Source organism: Sylvia atricapilla, chromosome 22 (assembly GCF_009819655.1).
Source record: "Sylvia atricapilla isolate bSylAtr1 chromosome 22, bSylAtr1.pri, whole genome shotgun sequence".
Lineage (NCBI taxonomy): Eukaryota > Metazoa > Chordata > Aves > Passeriformes > Sylviidae > Sylvia > Sylvia atricapilla.
The window spans coordinates 6,512,843-6,535,782 of record NC_089161.1 but is presented as its reverse complement, the minus strand read 5'-3'; the positions used below and the strand labels follow the sequence as shown (position 1 = coordinate 6,535,782).

The 22,940-nt window shown below is 54.8% G+C and overlaps 1 protein-coding gene across 1 annotated transcript in view; it reads left to right on the top strand.

Annotated features, from left to right (window-relative positions):
* Nucleotides 1-278: 278 nt before the first annotated feature.
* IGSF21 (immunoglobin superfamily member 21) overlaps nt 279-22,940 on the top strand; it is a 36,666-nt gene continuing 14,004 nt past the window's right edge. Inside the window, exons 1-2 of the mRNA XM_066334206.1 lie at nt 279-383; nt 20,616-20,728. Coding sequence (XP_066190303.1) covers nt 320-383; nt 20,616-20,728 — 177 coding nt within the window. The 5' untranslated portion in view covers nt 279-319. The remainder of the gene's footprint in view (nt 384-20,615; nt 20,729-22,940) is intronic.

The window sequence follows — 22,940 nt, the reverse complement described above, 5'->3', positions numbered from 1 at the left end:
CAGCCCCTCCCGGGGGCCGGGCCGGGGGCGGGCTCAGCCCGGGGGGGGCCGGGGGCGGCCGCTCCAGCCCCGCTCGGCTCCGGCTGCTCCAAATCGGCTTAAGGGCGGCAGCGGCGGCGGCGGCGGAGCTGCTGCACCGGGGGGGCAGCGCCGACAGGGGCTGGGACCCCGACCGGAGCGGAGCGGACCGGAGCGGGCCCTCCCGAACCGGCCGAGCCCCCTCCCGGAGCGGAGCGGGCCCCGAGCCCCCGAGCCGTGCCCGGCGCGATGCCCGCCCGCCCCCCGGCGCGGGGGCCCCGCTGAGCCCCCCGCGGGCACCATGCGCACCATGAGCCCCCTGCCCCTCTGCCTCCTGCTCTGGCACCTGCGGCACCTGGCGCTGGGTGAGTGTCGCCCCCCGAGGGGACAGGGACCCCCGGGGCCGCGGGAGGGATGGGGGTGACCCCCAGATACCCCCAGGAGGCAGGGGGTGACCCCCGCACCCCTCCGGGCACGGGGCGGGCTCGGGGCTCGGCGCCCCCGCCCTGGGGTTTGGGGTGATGGGAACGGGGGGCACCCACGGAGAGGAGAACGGGTTTGGGGTGGGGATTTGGGGTTTGGCGCTGGGGTACGAGGTCTGGAGGTGTTAATGGTGCACCCGATAACCCGACTCCGGTGTGGGATCTGTTAATGGGGACACGTAACCGGGTGTGGGGTCTGTTAATGGGGCACCCGATAACCGGGGACTGGTGTGGGGTCTGTTATTAGGGCACCCGATAACCCGCCACTGGTGTGGGGTCTGTTAATGGGGACACATAACCGGGGACTGGTGTGGGGTCTGTTAATGGGTCACCCCATAACCGGGGACTGGTGTGGGGTCTGTTAATGGGGCACCCCATAACCGGGGACTGGTGTGGGGTCTGTTAATGGGGCACCCCATAACCGGGGACTGGTGTGGGGTCTGTTATTGGGGCACCCCCGAGGAGGGGGTTTAATGGGGCACCCCCGAGCGGGCGCTGCCGTTAAGCCATGAGCATGGGGCGGGAGCCGTTAATGGGGCGCCGTTAATGGGGTCTCACCGCCGGGGGGTCTCATCCCCGTGTCCCCTTTTCCCGAGCTCCGGCTGCGCCTCCCAGCCCTGCTCCAGCCGGGGAGGGGGGGTCTGTGCTTTGGGGACCCCCGCGAGCTCATTCTTTGGGGGGTCGCAGCCGCTCCCGCCCCTTTGGGATCCCCGAACCCCAAATCCCCGCTGTCCTGGGGGATTGCAGCTCCCGAGCTCCCCGAAATCCCGGGACTCCGCTCCCCACGCCAGCCCCAAACCCGGAGCTCCGGGGAGGGAAAACCGCCCGGGGAAGGAAAGTTTCCCCTCCTTGCATCCCGCAGCCTCAGGGCCACCCGTGGAATTCCATTCCGCGTCCATTTGAGGCGAATTCCCTCCTTTTTTCACCCCAATTCCCGCTCGGGGGAGGTCTCAGGTGGCCGCTTCTTCCCGAGCCCCCGGGAAACCGGGAGCTTTTCCAGGCTCCGGGAGATGGAGGCACGAGCGGAGCCTGCTCCGCATCTCCCATTTATTATTTTATATATATATATATAATTTTTTTAATGGACTTTTTGCTCTCCGGGAAGCGCCGGCAGCCGCTGCAGGGCGCGGGGAGGGGGAGCCGCGGCTCTGCGGGGCTGCGCGGGGCCAGCTCCACACAAAGGAGCCGATTCTTCCCCGTCTGCTCCCGATCCATCCCTCGGGCACGGCGCAGCCCCGAGCCCGGCCGGGAATTTGGCTCGGGAAAGAATTCCCCGGCTCCCCCTTTTCCTGGGGGCGGGGGGGTCTGGGGTCCTGCCGGGCTGCGGCTGCTGCTCCGAGCCCCCTTCCCGAGCATCCCAGCATCCCAGCATCCCGGCACGGGGAATAAAAGCTGCTCGGGAAAAAGGGGGGAACTTGTGCCAAACCCGGCCCCGGTCCCCTCCCCTCCGCTGCCCTCCCCGCTCTCCTCCGCCGCCGTTTTAAGGTCATGGATAGACAATTTCCAAGGAACAACGCATCCCCCCGGCTTTCCCGTGGCTCCAGCTGTCTGTCACTGGCGCAGGGATCATTTTTCCTGCCTCGCTCCTGCTTTTTCTCGCCGCAGATCGGGCGGCTGCTCTCGCGCTGTTGATTTCCCGAGAGCGGCTGCGGAGAAATCTGTTTGTGAGGGTGGCTTTTTGGTGGCTTTTTGGGGGGAAATGGGATCCAAGTTGGTTTGTGGAGGGGCTGGAGGAGCTCGAGGAGCCCGGAGGGGTTGGGGGTTAGGGGCTGATGGATCCGGCGTCAGGAATTGTTCAGGTTTGGGCATCCACGAGAGGGGTTTGGGCTCCTAAACCCCGCTGGAACTTGGCTGCATCCCGGGGACCCGCCGTGCCCAGTATCCCTTCCCTATGGAAACAGCCCCTGTGGTCTGTTTGGGGCTCCAACCCGAACCGCCCTGGAATTCTGTCATCCCCCCCGCCCTCCGCTGTCCCAAAAATCCCAGCCCGAGCTGGTTTTCCATCAGCCAGGCACAAATCCCGACCAAAGCCCGCTTTGGGGGCGCCTCCCTTTGCTCGGGGCAGCGGGTTGCTGAGCTGCTCCCGGATTTCGGGGGCAGAGCGTTGTTCCCGAATTTCAGGGGCAGAGCGCTCGCCATTCCCGAATTTCCGAGGGCAGATGGCTTTTTCCTGGCTGACGGCATCCTTGGCTGGAGCTGCCGCCGTGCCCTCCCCTCCGTGCCCTCCCCATCCCGGCCGGAGAGGAATCCAAGGGATCCAGAGCCCGGGAAGGTCGAGGGCGGCACGTCCCCAATTCCCGCTGTTCGTCCCGACATTTGCCGTGTGTCCCCAAAGTCTCCCCCCCTTTTTTTGGGGGGGGGTGGGGGTGGTATTTTCCTGCTTTTATTCATCCACCTCCCCATCCGCCCCCCGGAGGATCCCCAGGAATCCTCTGGAATCACTTCCCACCCCACAAATCATCCGTGGGAAGCTTTTTTTGGGAGGAGTCTCCAGCCCTGCTCTGCATCCCTCACCCGGTCAGGAAAAGCCCTTTTGTGACCCCGAGCGGAGCCGGGCGGTGCCGGGATCGTTCCCGAGGTGTTTTCCAGCCCTCCGGGAGCATCACCCCTGGCATTCCAGCTTTTTTTTTTTTCTTTTTTCCTCCCTTTATCCCCGGCTCAACATCTTCCTTTGGCCAAAAAAAGCCGCCGGGGCCGGGGCTAAGTGGGTTAAGGAGCCGTCAGGAGGGAAAAACGAGGCCACGCGGAGGAGGCAGCGCTGGACCATGGAAAAGGAGAGGAGCGCCTGGAAAAGGGACTGGGAAAGCTGGAAAAGCCCGTTTTCTCCCCCATGCGTGGATTCTGGGGTCAGGGCCGGCTCGGTGAGCCGCTGCCTGGAACGCGGCCCCATAAAGGGCTCGTGGGGGCTGTTGTAGGGCCGGGGGGGGATGGCAGTGTGGCGTTCCCGGAGATTTCCAGCGGCTTTATCCCGGTGGGATTTGCTTTGGCTTCTGCTTCCCACCCCCCAGACGGGGAAAAGAAAAAATAAAAGGGAAAATCCAAGTGTTTGAAGCTCCTGGGCTCTGCAGGGAGCTGTCCTTGGGGCTGTTCCTGAAAATCCCGGCTCGGAAAAAGCCCTTTGCAGTTGGGATTTTACCTGGAATTCTCTCCCCTCTCCATTCCCCTGCGAGGGTTTTCTGGCAAGGGTTTTCCCGGCTGACAGGGAGCCCCCTGGGTGGATCCCTTTCCAACCCGGAAAACCTGACTTTTCCTGTTTTTCTGAGAGAAAACCCAGTGTGGGGCTTTTCCCAGGATGATGGGAGACACCTGCTCGTGGTTCTTTTTAACGGGAGTAGGAATTTGGTGGGAATTATGTCCGGGGGGAATGAGGGAAAAGGCGAGGCAGGGATGAAATCCTGCTTTAATTCACCTGCAGATGCCAAAAATCCAGCCCATTCCCTTCCCGTCAATGCTTTTCCCATCGAATCCTGCATCCAGCTCTTTTCTGGAAGTTTTCCTTCCCATCTCCATCAATCCCGAGTTCCCACGGAGCCTGCCCGGGTAAATCCAGGCCACGCAGCCCCTTTGGAAAATCCCCCTCGCTGTGCTAATTGCCCTTTCCCAATTAGCCCAATTTCCCTCTTCCCACCAGCTGCGTTTGGGAGCCGCCGCTTCCAATCCAGAGCTCGGGAAAAAGCTGCAGCTCCGGCGAGGATCTTCCCTCTCCTCGTACCTTTCCAGGATAATCAGCGTCTTCAGGACGGGGAGACATTCCCGGCTCCATTTCTCTGTGGAAAAGGTCCCGTGGCTGCTCCCGGGGCATTCCCGATGTCCCCCAAGCTCCACCTGGGGGTGTTCAACCCCCTCGAATTCCCTTGGGATCCCCCAAACCCGAATCCTGGGAATGTTGTAGGGTTTGGCTTGGGAATGTCGATGACCTTTGGATTGAGATAAGGAATTGTGATCCTGGAGCTGAGCGGTCCCTGCCCTGTGCGGGCTGTTGAATATTCCCAGCTCCATCCATGGAATCCCGGGATGCGTTGGGTGGGGATCTCACCACCCCAGGCTGCTCCCAGCCCCATCCGGCCTGGCCTTGGACATTCCCAGGGATCCAGGGGCAGCCACAGCTCCTCTGGGAAAGCTGTGCCGGGGCTTTACCCCCTCACAGCCAGGAATTCCTTCCCAAGAACTCATTTCAATTTCCTCTCTGGAATTGCAGAGCCATTCCCTGTGGCCTGTCATTCCAGGCCCTTCTGAAGAGATTTTTTTTTTCCGTCTTTTCTGTCGGGTCCTGGAAGGCCAAAATTGAGTCAAACAAAACCTTCTCTTTTCTCCAGGCTGGACATTCCCAGCTCTCCCAGCCTTTCCTTGGATCATCCTGGAGCCTCCTCTAGACTTGCTCCAGCAGCTCCAGAGGGCAGAATTCCCCATTTTCCTGCCCTAGGATCAGCCCTGAGCTTGAGAGGTTTCCATGTCCAGCTGTCCCCAACCAGCACCCCCAGGGCTGCTCCATGTGCTCATCCCAGCCTGGATCCACCCCGGGAATTGCCCCATTCCTGCTCTTGTTAAACCTCAGTAGATTCCCGATGGCCACTCCAGGACTTTTCCAGGTGTGGAAGCCTGGAGATTTCTCAGGAGCCTCCAAACACTTCCAGGCCTTGCCTGGACCTTGCATCCCGAATCCATGGGAGGTCCTGGAGCATCCAGATGATCCCACCAGCCGTCCCTTCCCATGGAGATCTTTCCCATGATGGTTTGTTTCCCCACAAAAATGCTCTTTTCTGCCGGGAATTCCTTGGCTTGGGAATGTTTGGCCACCTCTCACCTCGTGGATTGGGATCTGCCCAGGAAAAGCTCTCGGGATAAGAGTGGGGCTTCAGGGAATGGGCACAAATTCCCACCCGGAATAGGTGTGTGGGGGGGACGATCAGCATCGCCCCTTCGGAGCTCCCAGTGATGGGATTTTGGGGATTTTCCCTCAATTCTCCAGGACAAACCCTCGGCTTCAGCCACGTCCAGCTCTAGGCTCAGACCCCACGGAGAGGCAGAGCACGGGAAGGAGCCCCCAGATCCCGGATTTTGGGAGGCAGCTCCCTGGGTGCGGGATCCGGCCGGAGGGCGGCAGCTGGGGAAGGACGGGGCTGGAGCCGTTCCCGATCCAGCCGCTCTCCGCGCCCTTTGTTCGCTGGCGGCGGCGCTGCCGGGCTCCTTCCCAGCCCGGGGCTGGCGCTCCCATCCCCTTCTTGTCTTCCCACTTTTCCCCTCTTCATTTTTTTTCCCCCAAAATAACCCGTCAATCACGGGCTTGTTTTCGGTGCGTTGGGGCCCGGATCCGACGGGAATGCCAAGGGCGGGCGGATTCCAAAGGCGGGGATAATAACCCGCGGCTGTTGTTCCCTCTCTGGAATTGTTGGTTTTATCAGATTAGGGCCTGGGGACTCTCCAAAGCCTTTGGATCACGGCAGGTGCCTCGTTCCCACTCCCAGCTTGGATCCAGCTCCGAGGAGATTGGGGAAACGCCAGGAAACGCCACAATTCCTGGTGGAGGGAATGGAGTTGGGAATGTGGCTCCACCGAGCCCTTCCTGGTCTCCAGGCCACACATTTTGGCTCCTCTGGTGCCGGGAGCGCTCCTCCGTCTGGAAAACCCCGCCTGGAGCAGGGGAGGCTGGGAAGATGTTTGCCTCCTGCCCAAACCTCCGGAATGATTTCCCGCTCCTGTAATTCCTTGGTCGATATTCTCCAGGCAGAGGGGATTAAAAGTCCCTCTCCACCTCCCTGTGCTCAGGGATAAATCCTGGAGTCTCTTCCCATCCGGCAGGGACAGGGAAAGCAGGAGCAGGAACATCCCATCCCCATTCCCATTCCATCCCATCCTTCCTTTGGGATGTGTCTCCTGCTTTTCCACCTCTGTTCCTTTTCCAAGGCAGCCCCAGGGAAGGGCTGGATCCAGGGATGGGCTCTGTGGGGGAAGTTTGGGATCAGAGGGATGGGGGGGATGAAGGGTGCTGAGGGATCTGCTTCCTGGTGGTCTCCCATCCATGGAAATGCTTTTTTTGGGGGATGAATTCCATGGATAAGCCTGGATTTATGGGTAGAACATTGCTCTGGCTCGTGCCAGGCTGGGATTTGCTCCTGGAGCTGGGACCTGGAAAAGAGAGAAGTGACAGAAGGGACATTTTTGGCCAGTGGTTGTCACCATGGGATGTCCTGGCATGGATCTGGGAATCTCCAGTTCTCCCTGGGGAGACTGGGACAGCAGGAGAGGGATACAGAGGATCCAGCTCAGCAAAATCCTTGGGATCCTCCCCTTTTTGGGATAAGGGGGATGCGGATGGGCTCCCTGTGAGCTTCCTGTGGAGATTTTCTCCTTCCTCATCCCGAGCTCTCCGTGCCTGTGTTTTTCCTTTGGAAAAAACCCCATGGATTGGATGGGAATTACCTGGGAAGGGATTTTTATGGGATTGAATTTCCCAGCCTGGCTTTGCCCCTCTGGATAGAGCATTCCAAAGCTCCAGCTGCAAGGCTTTGGAAGATTCCAAGCCTGGATTCCTGGACCAGGATTTGGGATCCTCCTGCTGCTCCATGGAGAATCTTCCTCCTTTTTTTAGGCCCAGCTGCCCCTGTTCCCTGTGGATGGAGCCGCACAAAGTGTGGGAACACGGGATCAGTGTGGGAACACGGGATCAGTGTGGGAACATGGGATCCATGTGGGATCACAGGATCCACGTGGGAATCACAGGATCCACATGGAAACACAGGATCCACGTGCCCGGGCTCTTCCCTCTGCAGCTCCAGGAGCATCCTGAGAACCGGGGGTGGAATTTGGCTGCTTTCCTGCCTTTCCTCCTAAAAATAAACCTGGGAATGTTGGATTGCAGGAGGACCCTGTGACTGGGAGAGGAGTGGGAGGGTTTGGGGGGCTGGGAAAGGCCACGGAGCCCAAAATATTCCCAGGGAGCTGCCAGGGAGTGGGATTTTCCATGGGGGTTGGATGGATTGATACAGACTGGATCTGCTGCTGAGTGGGATTTTCCATGCAGGATGAAAACATTGGATTTTTTTGGGAGTGGGATTTTCCATGGGGGATGGATGGATGGATAACACTGGATCCGTTGAGGAATGGTATTTTCCATGTGGGATAACAACCTGCATCCGCTGGGGTGTGGGATTTTCCATGGGAGATGAAAACACTGGATTTTTGGGGAGTGGGATTTTCCGTGCGGGATACGAGGCTGGATTTGCTGCTGGAAAAGCACCAGGCAATGGGCAGATCCCATTCCTGAAAAGATCTAAAGGGTGAAATTCCCACTGGGAACAAGGGTCCCAGAGAGCCCATCCTGCATGGAAAATCCTCCGGGTCCACTCAGAGTCGTTCCCTTTGGAATTGATAATGAGATGTTTCCCATAAACGCCAGCTCCTGGTGACTCTTTTGAAGTTCTGTGTGCATCTCCCTGCGTTATTCCGGCTTTTCGGCTTTTTTTTTTCCATAGGGAAGCGCTTTGTGAGGAGTGGAGATCGTTGGGATTTCTCCTGAATTTCCACCGTAATTAGTGCGAGGTGTGGGAGACAAGAGGAGCTCCAAGAAGCGCTTCCCAAATTAAACCTTCCCATTCCTTGGAATTTGTGGGGTTGTTTTTATTGAGGGCAGGAGAATCCAGGAGATTCCATGGTGGGAGAGAGAGGAATTAGACAATGGGATGGTTGTGATGCTCCCTCCGCTCTTGGTTTGCATGGATCACGCTCCGGATCTGCTCCGTGCTTCCCGCTGGGAGAAAAAAAATGAGAGGAAAAAAATCCCAGAGTTTTTTGGGCTGAAAGGATTTGATTGGAATGATTTTATATCTCAGGAGGAGGGAGGGAATGGGAATGGGAATGGGAATGGGAACGGGAACGGGAATGGGAAGGGAGAGCACTTCCAACCTGGATAATTGGCTGGGAGTGCGAAAGGCGAGCACTCCTAGCCTGGAAATGGGAGTGGGAACGGGAAGGGAGAGCTTTTCCAGCTGTTGAACATGCCGGGTGCCCCTCTCCGCCCCGGCGAGCAGGAAAACCTCCCGCATTCCCGGCCCCTCTTCCCGCCCTCCTGGGAGCACTGAATTAAAGGAATATTGGATGATCCCACGCTTGGTTATGTTTTATTAACATGGAGCCTTGGCCTCCCGGCACATCCAGTGGATCTGAGGCTCTGCCAGGTGTTTTTCCCTCTTTTCCAAGGTCTGGCTGCCACTTTATTCCCTGTCCCACTCCTTGGGTTGGCTGGGAGGTCGGGCTGGGGGTCTTCAGGAGGAGGAGGGAAATTTGGCATAAGAAATGGGAATGTTTGGTTTGTCTGAGGACTCTCTGTGTCCTGGTGGGCTTTGGGATGGAAGTTTTCCAGCAGGAATAAAGATAGAGGTGGGAATGGGGATGGATTTGGGGAAAGAGGAATCACAGACACCGTGCGGAGCCATGGAAAAGTCTCCTCCTGATTTTCCAGCTTTGTTCCATTTCAGGATGATCAAGCCATGAGTGGGAGAACTCCCAGGATGTTGGATTTGAGGGAAAAGATCCCCAAAACCACCAACATTCCATGAGCAGAGCTAAAGGAGGAATCAGGGCTGGGATTTGGCTCTGTCAGCCTTTGGGATCAGCAGGAAAGGCCAAACAAGGATAATGGGACAGCTCTGGAAGTGCTGGGAGAGGGAAAGGTGTTAATTAGCAGTGATTCCCCAGCAGAGTGGAGATGGATTGGGATTAAGGGAACGGCTCCATGGAGATGGATCGGGATTGAGGGAAGAGCCCTCTGCACCTTCTCTGTGGGAGCGGGGAAGTGTCAGGAATCAGCGCCTGGGATCGGGGCTGGAAGAGGGAGATATCAGTTAATCCCATTAGGGATGCGGAATTACCGGGAGAGCAGAGGGATTATCAATCACGGAGTGTGAATCCGGAGGAGAGGGAGCGCTGATCACAATCCTGCTCTGTCCAGGGAATGGGGCTGGGAAGGACAGAGCTGGATGAGGCTGGACCAGGGAGATCCTGAGGGATGGGATCACAGCTGTCCTGAGGGATGAGGGGCAGTTTGGGATGGAGCTGCCCCTTGTCCCTGTGCCTGGAAGAGGCATCTCCAGGCCAGGGCCGAATCCCAGGGCTGGGAATCCTGGTGGGAATTTTGGCTCTTGCCATGGAGGGGCTGGAGGAATCTGCCCCAAAATCCAACTCTTCCTTCCTCCCTCCCTCCCTTGAAACCTCCAGAACATTTTCAGGCCCTTTTGGGCTGATCCAGGTGCCCCAAGCACCCCCCAGGTCATTTTTTTCTTGGGGAGAAGCCGTATATCACAGTCGGAATTCCAAAAACAAAGTGGATTTTGGAGCTCCTGGGATTCCTGCATAGGCTGGGTTTACTTTCCCTCTTCCTCTGCCTGAGGTTGTGCCTCTGGAGAAGGAGTTCAGAAGGAAAAATCCCAAAATATCAGTACGGATGATCTCTTCCCGCTTCCTCCCTGCAGGAATCGATGGAAGGAGCGGAGATCGCCCGGAGCCGACAGCTGGGAGGGAGGGGGATCGATGGCTCCTCATTTGTCACCAATCAAAAGTCTGGGATAATTGGATTTTCTGCAAGTGGAGAAATAAATCAGGGAATTCATCACCCAGGTCAGGGTCACCCCTTCTGCAGGGCCACCTGGGCTTGGGAAAACCTGCTTGGAATTGGCGGGAAACCCAGCAGGGGCTTCCTAACTGAGACCCTCCAACATTGCTTCATGGAATTAATGATTTTCCCTCTTTTTTCCCATCCCAAGCCTGTGGGTCTCCCGCTAAAGCTGGAAAAAGAGGAGTTTTAGGGAGGGTTGGGGAATTTTGGGTAGGAAAATTCCTTCCTGGGATTATTTTTGGGAGCAGGAGCTCCTCTGACATTCCAGGATGGGATTTTTTGGGATCTCCAATTATCCCCTTGCTGTTATTCCAGGATTTTCTGGGATCTCTAAAAACTCTTTGCTGTTACTCCAGCATTTTTTGGGATCTCCAATACTCCCCTGATATTATTCCACGATGAGATTACTGGGATCCCTAAAAACCCCTGGCTGTTACTCTGTGGTGGGATTTTCTGGGATCTCTAAAATCCCCTTGGTGTTGCTCCACTATTTTTTGGGATCTCTATTAACCCCTTGCAGTTACTCAGGGATGGGATTTTCCTGGATCTCAGATGAGCTGGAAAAGGCCTTGCTTTGCCCTTCCCAAGTGGGGAAACTGAGGCATGGAAAGACCCGGAATCATGGAATGCTTTGGGATGGACACTAAGCTCCTCCCATTCCAGCCCTGCCAGGGACAGGGACATTTTCCATCAGTCGTTGTTCCAACCTGGCCTTGAGCACTTCCAGGGATCGGGAGCAGCTCCTGGCTCCCGTTAATTATTCCCACTGGGATTAACTCCAGCCAGGATTAACAGCCCGAGCCGTGGCTCCCCGGAATTGGCTGCTGGTGCCATAATCCTCATCCCAACAGAGCTGGAACAGTGGGAAAATCCTCGGCTGCTGCTGGCAAATCCCTCCCAAGTCACCAGCTGGGCTCGAGCAGGGGCTTGGGATTTTTTTCCCAATTTTCCAATTCCTCAGCTCCCATTTGGGGCTCTAAAAAGGAACACTGGCTACAACAATCCCCTTTTTCACTCTGGAATTGCATTTTGGGGATGGATTTTGTACAGCGCTGTTGGCTGGGGATAAAATCCTTTGTCTCAGGTGAGGTTTTCCATAATCCCAGTGCCCAGGGGCAGCATCCAGAGGGTGCAGATTCCTGGGAAACTCCAGGAGCATCTGTTTGGATGGCAGGGAATCTCCTCCACGTCAGGATGCAGAGCTGAGCCACTGGAAAAGGAGGGCCAGGAATTTGTGGGTGTGGGGAAAAATCCCATTTCCAATCTTTTTCAGTGTGGGATTAGGATACGACCTCTCCTTCTCCCGCCGCGCTTAATTCGGGATTAATTCCACATCTGCACACGGATATCAGATCCTGCTGCATTTTCCGTGGAGCTGCTTGATTGAAAATCAGGGAAAAGCAGAGCAGGGGGGAATTTTTATCCCTGGGACACCTGGACATTCTGGTTTGGAGCTTTTATCCAGGTTAATCCAGGTGCTGAGGAGGCACCATGCTCTGCTGGAGGGGTTTTAGGGAATGTTGAGCCATTCCAGAGGCATTCCATTGAGTTTGGTGGTCAATGGTGGCTCCTGCTTGGCAAAATTTGGATTGTAGGAAAATTCCCCATCTGGTGAGCTTGGGATTTGCTGGAGAAAGATGAAAATCCACGGAAACGGTTTGGAGAGTGATCCATGGGGCAGCTGGGGGGAGCTGAAAAAAAAGTGGGAAAAGAAGGAAAAACTGGGATTTTTCTGCATTTCTTGGGTTTCATTGGCATCTGCTGGACAAAGGAGGTGGGAATTCCCTCCTGGGATTGATCAGCAGGAGGGAATTCCTGCCCTGCAGCCCAGACTGGGGGTGGAAGCACTTCCGGGTGGAAAACTGTGAGGAAAATCCAGCTGATGTGGAGTAAACTCCAGGAGAGTGGGAAATCCTGCAGGAACGGGGCTTGTTTATTGGGAAAAGGGAAAATTTGGGATGAGAGGTGGCACCTCCCACCTGTCGGGCCTCGTTCAGCCAAAATCCATTGCCACCCCGTGAAATGGGAATACAATCAGGGAGCGACCAATTTGGGGGATTCTGCCTTAATTATCTTAGGGGGGCTTGATTGGCAGCCGGAGCTGCGGGGGATCAGCCCTGATTTGCAAATTTGCAGAGATGCAAATGAGGGGCGGCACCTCCATTTATCAAACGAGGCGTCTCAGAACCAGCCCGACCCTGGGAATTTTCAGCTCTTTTGGCTCCGGCAGCTGCTCCAACATCTGGGAAGAGGCCACGAGGTGCTGGCAGAACCATCGCTCCAAATTAGGGATGGTGCCAGGTTTTTGAGGGAATTTGGCTCTGCTGGATTCACCTTCCCCCTTTTCCCAGGATGAGGCATCATTTTGGATTTAGAAAGCACCCAAAATGATCCAAAAAAAAAAGTCTGGAAAAATTACTTGAGTAATGAGGAGAAGGGGTTGAAGGAGCAGGAGAAATGACAACGGAATGATGACACACATCCAGCTCTTCCCAAAAGCCTGATCCAACAACCCACCAGGAGCTCTTCCCAAAATCCCAACCCACCAACCAATCCCAAGCTCTTCCCAAAATCCAAAGCCGACCACCCACCTCGTGCTCTTCCCCAAATCCCAACAACCCATCCCAAGCCATGGCTCTGAGCAGCTGTGGGAGCTCCAGTGAGATGTCCAACATTTTATTTTATGGGAATATCACTGGGATGAAGATGTGGTGATAAAATATTCCCCCCTCCAGCACCGCTGGGAGGCCGAGGGATTTTATGGAAACACTGGAAGTGGAAAGAGGGGGAAAAGTTATAAATAAAACTTCCCAGCGCTTCGGTAAATGCTCCTAAACGTCCTTCCCACCCGGAGATAAATATTCCATGTGTAATTTATGGCCCTGCATTCCCAGGCTATGCGGGCAGGGGGATAAAATCCAATAAATCACCAGGAATATCAATGCAGCCACCACGTTCCCGCTGATAAGCGGTGTGGACTGGGAAAATCCATCTTTTCTGCACCAGCTGTGCCTTGACAGAGTTGATTTAAGGAGTTTTGGGATTGGGAGGGATTTCCCAAGTCTTGGAATGGTCTTGGATCCTTCTCTGTGTGTTTTCATGGAGAGGGATTCTCTTCCGGAGGGGTTCAGTTTGAGGGTGTTGGAATTTTGTCCCAAACAGAAGAGAATTCCCATCCACCCCAGGGAAATACTTCTCCAATCCAACTGATCCTGGTTTTCTGATGGATTCCACTTCCCTCCAATCCTGTTTTTCCTGCGTTCAGGAAATCCTCACTTTTCCAGACTCCCTGGTTTTGTAGCCACTGGATTTGGTTCTTGGGATGGCTGGGATGCAGCCCTTGGATCCACCATGGAATTAAATCTGGGAGCATCCAGGAAATCCCTGGATTTTTAGGCTGAGGGACCCCCTGAACATCCAAATGATGGTTCCAAGGCCATTCCGAGGTTTGTAGCAGTGCCTGGGCTCCCTCCAGCCAAAGCCGTCATGGTTTTCCCTCCAAACATCCATCTTTTTCCTGGAACGCCGCATTCCCAGTGGATTTGTGCCGGAGATGTCAAACAAGCACAAAATCGACGCCGCGAGTCGAAGCCAAGCTGGGAACGGGCTCCCTCATCCCGTGCTCCAATGAGCCGGAACAGCTCCGAGGAGCTTGGAAAAAGCCGGATGAAGACATTGGAGGATTTATTTCAGCCCGTGCCCAGGCCACGGATCTGATTCCAACGGCTCAATCCCACCCGGATTTGTTTGTCGGGAGGCGCGTGGCAAAGGTGGGGAACGCTGGAGTTTTCCTGGGATGTATTGGACATGGAGAGAGCTGGACTTGAGTCATTGTGGGAAGAAAACTGGGCAGGGAAAGGTGGAAATGTGGGAAGGAGGAGATGGAAAGAAGACGGAGATTGAAATTGGAGAGATGGGCAGCACCAGGAGGCTCCCAAATCCCAAATTTCCTGCGGACTTTCCACTCCCAAAGTCTCCCTTTCCATCTAAAATCTTTTATTGTGCTGAGATTGTGCTCATGGGGATGGAACCCCTCTGGAGCTGGAAAGTTTGGAATGTTTTCAATCCAGCAGGATCCACCTGGATCTTGTTCCTCATTTCCCTGCTGCCTCTGGAGCCGCTGGAATCTCGGAGCTGATAAGAGCCAATCCCACCCCTCCAGAAGATAAAAGTGACTCTGGAGCTAATTGTGAGGAGAAAACCAGTCCAAAAATGGATTTTTCCTGAGGATCCATCAGCATGAAGCCCTCAGGTGATGTTGGAGACGGTTCCCATGGACACAAGGACATTGGGAATCACAGCATGGAGCAAATCGGGAATTAATCCTTTTTTTTTTTGACTCTGGGGTATTTTGGGATATCTTTTCTTTGGGATATTTTCTTTAGGAGGAATCTGGGATTCAAGGAAAAGAAGGGAAGCTGGACAGTGGTTGAAAGTTCCATCTCAATGAGATTTAGATGCTGAAATGCTTAGGAGCCGGGTTTCATCCATATTTTATACAAATAGGGAATCACTGAATGGGTTGGATCAGAGGGACCTTAAATCCCATTCCCTGCCATGGTCAGGGACACCTTCCACTATCCCAGGTTGCTCCAGGCCCAACCAGCCTTGGACACTTGCAGGAATGGAGCAGTCTTGGCTTCCCTGGGCCGAGTTGATCCATAAAATTCCATCGTTCCGTAATTCCGACACGTTTTGCCCATGGAATGCGGTTGGAAGCAGCCCCCGGGGCCCGGCTGTCCCTGACATGAAGTGGTTCCCTCACTTCATCTTCATTTAAAAGGGGCCGAGAGGCCAAAGGGGCTGCGCTAAATCCATGGATTGATCCAAAGGATCGATCCAAACCATTGATTCCCATCACAAAGAGCTAACGAGGCTCGGGATGCATCCATGGGACTCGGCAGGTTCCGCATCCCATTAATTGGGGAAAAATGGACCCAAAGCACAGGCTGGACCTCCCCCTGCTCATTCCATACATTTTCTTCCGATCCCTAAAAATTCGGGAGATGGTTTGGTTCAGCAGCCGCCCCTCAGGAATAATTCCAGATCCAGCTGCGGAATCGTTCCCGCCCACTTATGGAAATGAGGAAGGGAAGTGGTGCCTAATGAGATGTTTGTGAGGGAAGAGGAATTTTAATTACTGGCTCTTAATTGTCTGCTCGGCCTGTTAATATCCCATTTTCCTGGGATTAATGCCATTCGCTCCCTGCCAGCCGGGCTCCTCCTTGCCTGGGGGTGACGCCAACTTTCCCAGGTTTATTTTAGGGAATACGCCTATTTTCCCAAAGCCAGGATGACTTTTGGGAAGGCAGTGGAGGGGCTGGGGAGGTTTAACCCCACTGGCGTTGAGCTGGTAGAATTTTGGGAAGTAAAGCTGAATATCCAAGGAAAACTCAGCACAAGGCTCCCCCAATCCATTTTTCCCACTTCCCAAAGGCCCATTTTCCTTGGAAGTGCGGTGCCGACCTCAGCTATCACATCCTATTCCCTGGCTGCTGTTAAACCCGTGCCAAATGCTTATTCCCATTTAAATAAAAAATAAAACCCCGGCGCAGCTTTCCAGGAGGAAAAGCTCCAGATTCAGCAAAATTCCACCGCTCCAGATGGGGCCAGCTGGGAATTCTTTGCCCTTGGAGCCCTCTCGGGTTAACAAGGAGAGGCAGCGTCATATTCCAACTGTAAATTGTCCTGGAATGTCATAAATAAGGCATGATTGGAGCCAGGAGGGGAGCGGGAAGGAATTTGCTGCGTTCCCAGGAACAACTGGAGCTGCTGAATTTTTCATGGACAAGATGTTGCAAAGTGCCGCCGGTCAGGGCGCGTTGGGTTCCTGCCTTCACTTCTTGTCCGTGCTCATCCCACACCCCTCCAGTGGGGAATGTGCAGGAGTGCTCCCAGATTTTTCCAGATGGGTTTGCACCCCTTAGATCCCACCTAAAGGGGCAAAACATCTCCTGAAATCCTGGGAATTGTGGGATATCTGCTGGTCGAAGGAGTGCTGGTGTCTATTTTCCTGCTTCCTCCTGGTTTTCCCATCCCATCCCATCCCATCCCATCCCATCCCATCCCATCCCATCCCATCCCATCCCATCCCATCCCATCCCATCCCATCCCATCCCGGTGCTGGCTTGGATAAGGAAGGTGGAGCAATGGGAGGAAATTAGGGATAAACCCCATTAATCACTGGCTAATTAAAACGATGAGCATTCATGTTGCCACTGGTTCCTGGAGGATGCTGGGGACATTCCAGAGGTGGATGGAGCTGCTGGATCCCAAGAATCCCCTCTTCTGGCTCCACCCTGAGCTTCCACTCAGATCTGCTGCTGCTTCCAAGGACTGTTCCTGAAAGGATGGGGATGGGTTGGACTTTGGGGACATGCAAAGGGGGAAAATCCATCCTCAGCTGGGGCTGCCCCATCCCGGGATTTGTCTGAGCTTGGACGGGGCGTGGAGCACCCTGGGGTAGTGAGAGGAGTCCCTGCCCGTGGAATGGGATGAGCTTTAACGTCCCTTCCAATCTAATTCCAGAATTCCATTGGTTTGAAGTCAGATTTTTGGGAAGCACTGGGAGATGGAGAATCCAGGAATGGGAGCCCTGGGCAATCTCCATAAACAAATCTCAGATTTCCGTGTGGGCTGGAAGGAGCCAGGTGCCCGGGGAAGGTGTGGAAGGGGCTCCCTGTGGTTCTGGGATTCCTTGGAAGACTCCATCACTCCAAGGCCTTTCCTTGGGACATTGCCACCCATTCCATTCCCCCCCTCCTCTCCTCCCCAGGAGCCTCGGAGGGATTCCAGCCGCTCGTGCTTCACCCCTGGCCATTCCCACGGAGTGCAGTTGTGGGCAGAAATCCCCATGGAATGCTGGAAAAGGCTAGAAATGGGGTTTTTATCCAGCATCCTGCACTTCCAGGGCTGGAGCAATTCCTGCCTCATCCCTGGGAGCTCTTCTGTAATTAGAAGCTCCGAGCTGGTCCCGATGTTCTCCTTTGTGAACGCGTCACTCCCGATTTCAAAGGACATTTCCTTTATCCCTCCCTTCCCCCTCTCCTCCTCCCCCTTCCCTTTTCCCTTTTTTTTTTAATCCCCCTTAAACTGGACAGCGCCAGAATTCCCAGCGATTGCCAGCAAAAATATCCTCTCCTCCCCAGGGTTGCCATCTAATCAGAGGGATGAATTTCCAGAGGGCTGAATCCGATCCGGGGGAGGCCCGGCCTGGCTTTCTCTGGAAAATCGCGGATTGAAAAGAGCAAAGGGGAAGCGGAGCGAGGCTGAGAAGGGGACGCTGATAAAGGGATGCTGATAAAGCCGGGGATGACAGAAATTTGGGATGGGCTCTTTCTTTGGAGCCCTTTTGGAAGAGTTCTTCCCACCCAGCCATTCCCGTCACCGCCGCTTTGTTCTCCTCAGTAAATCTCCAAAAAACCGGGAGCCGAGGGAGGCTCCGGAGCGGCGCTGACACCTCGCAGTTGTTCCCTGTCGGGAAGAGAAGGGAAGGGGAGGATGAGGGATGGGATTCGCACATCAGCCACAGCCAAGCAGCGGGGTCTGGACGGCTCCATCTGGATTCCTGCTTCATTTCCCAGTGCCTGCCTTTGTTTTCCCAGTTTTTCCCCTCCCCTCCACGCATCCTTGGCCGGCTCCTGTGGGCACTTGGCATCTGTTTCCCCCTCCCTCTTCTCTCCTTCTTTCCCACAACTTCTGGGCTGGTTTTGCTCTGGATTTGAGCAGCGATGCTCCGGGAGCATTTGGATTTTCCCCTTCCTGCCCCTTCCAGGCCCAGTTGTGCTTCATCCATGGCCATTCCTGTGGAGTGTTTGTGGGCAGAAATCCCATGGAATGCTGGGAAAGGCTGGAAATGGAGTTTTATCCAGCATCCTCCACTTCCAGAATATCAGCTTTCTGTGGGATCCTCTTCCCATGGCACCAGAGCAATAAATCCTGGAGCTCCAGAGCTTTGTTTTTTCCCATGCAGGAAAAGCTCAGGAGCATCCTGTGGTTCCACCCTGATGTTTTTAGGGACCAAATGTCTGGATTTAAGGCCCAGACAAACCAGAATTCCCAGGAATAGAGGTGGAAGCTGCTCTCAATGGTTTTCCAGCACATGGAGGGAGCAGAGAAGGCGAAAATTCCTGTCTTGTGTTTGGATTTTTGGCCACCCAGAAGATGCTGGTCAGGGATGGCTTTGGAGGGGGATTTCCTTGGAAAAATGCTTAGATGGATGGATTTACTGAATGAGAGAGGTTGGAGCTGTCCTAAACTTGGTTCTTTTTCACTTTAAAAGTCCACCAAAAATCAGGGAATGGTCCAAACACCACCAAAAGCCTTGGCTGGACTGGGATGGGGATGGATCCCTTTTCCATGGAAGTGCACAGGCCTGGAAGGGGATGGTGTGGGAAGAGGGATGGAAAACATCTGGAAATGCTGAGCTGGGAACTCCTGGATCCCATGGACAGGGGAAAAAATCCAATCTTTGCTCTGGACTGTGATGGGGATAGATCCCTTTCCCATGGGAGCTCATAGGGTCTGGAAGGTAACAATGTGAGAAGAGAGATGGAAAACATCTGGAAATGCTGAGCTGGGAATTCCTGCATCCCATGGATGAGGGAAAATCCAGTTCCCACGGCAGTTGGACTGGGGTGGGGATTGTTCCATTTCCCATGGAAGTGTGCAGGTCTGGAAGGGACCAGTGTGGGAAGAGGGATGGGAAACATCTGGAAATGCCACTCTGCGAACCCCTAGATCTCTGCATCCATGGACAGGAGGGAAAATCCAATCTTTGCCGCAGCTTTGCCAGTTCCTCCCCGGCTCCCTTTAATCTGCCGTTGATCCGGGGGCAGGCGGGGGCTGCGATCCCACCCGGGGCCCCGTGGAAAGGCAGAGCCCCGTGGAAGGGCAGAGCTTTTCCGCACGCACGGAGCCTCCATCCCCATTTCCTTGGGGCGGATCCCGCCGCGCTGCCAAGGATTTGCTCATCCCCAGCCGGTTTTCCGCGCCTGTTGCTCATCCCAGCGTTTGGAAATGTCAAAAGCCGAGCGAGGGGAATCGGGGCAGACAGAGAGACCTCAGCTGCCCTTCCTCCCTCCTCCTCCTCCTCCTCCTCCTCCTCCTCCTCCTCCTCCTCCTCCCATTCCTGCCTTTTCCATCTGCAGAGTCCTGAATCCAAGGGCCCCTCATGCAGCCTTGGCGATCGCAGGGATTTAATCCCCGCTTTAGGAACAAAAATAAACCCTGGACAGGCAGGGAGAGGCCGGAAAAGCGCCGGCCCCAGGTGGGCAGGGAATGTTGGCCAGGATTTGGGTTGTTCCCACAGCAAGGAAAGCCGGGATTCTGGGATGCAACATCAAAATTCCCTCATTCTGAGCATCACTTGGAGCTGAAGAGAGATTTAGCCCTCAGCCCTACCCCCAAACATTCCCAAAAATCCACTTTTCCCCCCTGGATTTCCTTGTGCAGAGCTGTTCCCACAGCCCCCCAAAAGCAGCAGAAAATGGGATTTTCCAGTTTTTTCCCGGTGTTCAATATTCCAGGCCACGCTGCCCTGCTGCCGCAGCCGGCACGTGTTCCCGGAGCGTGTTCTCCCGCAGGTCGTGCCTGGGATTTATGGCACAAACACCTCCAAGTTGTTTTACAAGGAATGCTGAGCCTCGGATCACTGCCTGGGAGGCACAAAAACCCTGGGAATTCACCTTCTCCCCTCCCAGGGCATCTTCCACAAAAGAATCTCAGATTTCCAGCCCTGTTTCCAAACATGCTCCTGTTTCCCAGACTTCTTCCCGCCTGGTGTGAAGAGTGACTAAAGATAAAAAGGGATTTTGGAATTTTTTTGGATGTCTCTGTGTCAAACAGGGAAGGATGCTGAGGAAAGGCTGGGATTTGCCACTCTGTCAATCCATCAATTCCCAGCAGCTGCAGGAAAGGCGGGAAAATACACCAGGAATGCAATTCCCTGCCCTGCTGCCCTCTGGCTGCTCCATGCCCCCGATTTTCCAACAAGTCGAGGGAAAAGAGGGAGAAAAGGGATGGATGGAGCTCCCTAGGCTCCAATTTTCCCTCTGGAGTGAGGATGGATCCAGAGTCTGGCTGTGGGGAGATGGGGAAGGAGCTGGAAAACCGCCAGGTGGGGGTTGTGCATCCTCTGGGGAAGCTGTTGGAGCCATTCCCGTTGGGAATGAGGGATTTGGGAAGTTTTCTGGAAGCACAGGGCAGGGAATGGGGAGAGATGGTGGAGCCCAAGGCAAAGCCAGCAGCTCCATAGGAATGATGGGAATTTGGGAAGGGAATGGTGGCTGCTGGGATTTTCCCAAATTCAGGAAGGATTTCCTATAATCTGGGTTTCTTTGGGGCCCAATCCATCCCTGCGAGGGGTCAGCACTCGGCAGGGCTTTCCCTGGCATCCAGCAGTGCCGATAATCCCTAAAATTCCCGGAAAACAGTGATTTAACCCCCTATCCAAACTCCCCTGGAGCTCAGCTCTCTTTTCCTGCCTTTTTTCCCCACTTTTCCAGGTTATCTGACCGTCAGCATCGAGCCCCTGCCCCCGGTGGTGGTGGGAGACGCCGTGACCCTGAAATGCAACTTCAAAACCGACGGGAAAATGCGGGAGATCGTCTGGTACCGGGTGAGATCCGACGCCTCGGGAATGGGAATGCGGAGCCAGCCCGGCTGCTCCAACACTCGGGAACAGAAGGTCAAGGCTGGATGAGGCAGGAAAAGCAGACGGAGCTCTCTGGCTGATGGGAATATCAATTCCAGGGAGCAGGGAGGCAGCTGGGCTGGCCTCGGAAAACACGGCCGGGAGGGACGTGGGGTGGATTTGGGATCACCGAGGGCTCCGGGTGGGTTTATTCCAGGTGTTTTGGGGTGACTGCCGGGTGGATTTCAGGAAAGCTCGGCTCTGTGCTGGGTTGGGAATTTTGGAGCTCAGAGCTGAGGTTGGCACTGCTCTGGAAAGAGCTTGGTAGGTGGAAAATGATGAGGGAAAGGGAGGAATTGGGAAAATTTGGGCTATAAATGGTTTGGGGAGAAGTTTGGGGATCTTCATGTGGAGTTTTTCAAAAATAACTTTCCGTGTTTCCAAAATCTTTGGGAATTTGGGATGTTGAACTGGTTTTATTTGGGAAAGCGGGGGTTTGGAGCCTGGTTTATTTGGGAAAGAAAGGGGTTTTGTGGCCAGTTTTGTTTGGGAAAGGAAGGTTTTGGAGCCCGGTTTTATTTGGAGAAGGGAAATTTGGGATTTGGAGGCTGAAGCTGGATGCCCCTGGATCATCATTCCCAAGGCTTGATCCATCCTCAGGCTCACCAATCCTGAGTTTTCTCCACGGAAATTTGGGATGATCTGCCAACTGCAAATGGTTTTATCCAAGAAAAACGGAAGTTTTCCAGGGAAAACTCCTGGAGGAGGCAAAGAGAGGGGGAGTGGCGCCAGTGGCATCGGATGGAGCAGCTGGAAATGTTTTTCCTGTGATTTCCCATCCTGTTCCTGCTCCCTGAACAAGGAGCAGCCCTTCCCTAAGGCTCTTCTCCATCCCCAGGTTTATAAACGGGGACAGGATGGGCACAGATCCGGCTGTTGGAATGTGATGTGTGCACAGGAACATTTCCATGGAATCCCAGGTGGATTTTCTGACAATTATTTATGGATTGATCCCTAAATGCTGGACAGGGGATTCAGGCAGGGAATAGAACCCCAAACCTGTCCCAAAATCCGAAATTCCAGGTTGAAATTGGCTTCATCTCGCTCCTTTTTTAGGGAGTTCTGGTTTTTTTTCTGCTGGCTCCGCCATCTCCACCAGGTTTTTCCTTCCCTTTTCCACTCGGTAATATTGGATTAACCCACTTTCCCGGGAGCTGGGGCTGGATTTGCATAATCCCCTCTGCGAGGAGGGATGCGGGAGTGGGAGCGGCTGCTGCTCCGGAGCAAATGATGCTCCGAGAAACCTCGGAGGGAAAGGGAAGGGCAAAAATATCCCAGCTTTTATTTTTATCCCCACAAATCCCCCCTCTCTTCCAGGGTTTTTACCCCTCCTTCCCTCTTGCTCCTTTCCTGGTTTGGGAAGTTGGGTTTTCATGGAGCATCTCAGGATTTGCCAAATTCCTTCCTGATTTTGAGGTTTTCCCCCGTTTTTCTCCCTGTGTTGTCTCACTCCCAGACTTTTGCAGCTTCCCAAAGCTCCAGTGGCAGCTCCGGGGTGTTGGAGGTGATGGATGGATCCGGGAGAGCCGGGGCGGGGCCACTGGAGCTGCGGAGTTCCATTTATTCCGCTTGTAAATCATGGGGATGTGGCTCCGGAGCGCTGGATTGGGGTCAGGTCAGGCTCCTCTTGCCTGGGATTTATTGGACAGGGAGCAGAGGGAGCTCCAGGAGTCTGAGGGATCTGAGCTGCTCCAGGGTCGGGAATGGGGAGGGAAAGGGAGAGAGAGGTGGAAAAGTCAATGGCAGCACTTTGGTGGAGAATGGAGTTGGGAATAACGCTGGGAATGGATCCACAATCTGTGGGATGGATCCATAACCCCAGGGATGAATCCATAACCCACAGGATGCATCCATAACTCCCAGGTGGATGATCCCATTGGGATCTGTGCACTCCGAGGGCAAGGAATCTCATCCCACGGGTGAAAACCCCCGGAGAAGCCCCACACTGTGACCCACACCCACAATTCCAGCGCTCCCCCTGGGTTCCCCAGGGATGAGGCACAGACAGGGACAACCCTTCCCTCCCACTGGGAAACTCCCCAGCTGCTGGAACGCCGCCGGTTCCAGCTCCCGGGATGAGCAAAGGGAACCCTTCCCAGAATAAACAGGAACACGAGCGGAGGCGTTAATTAACACC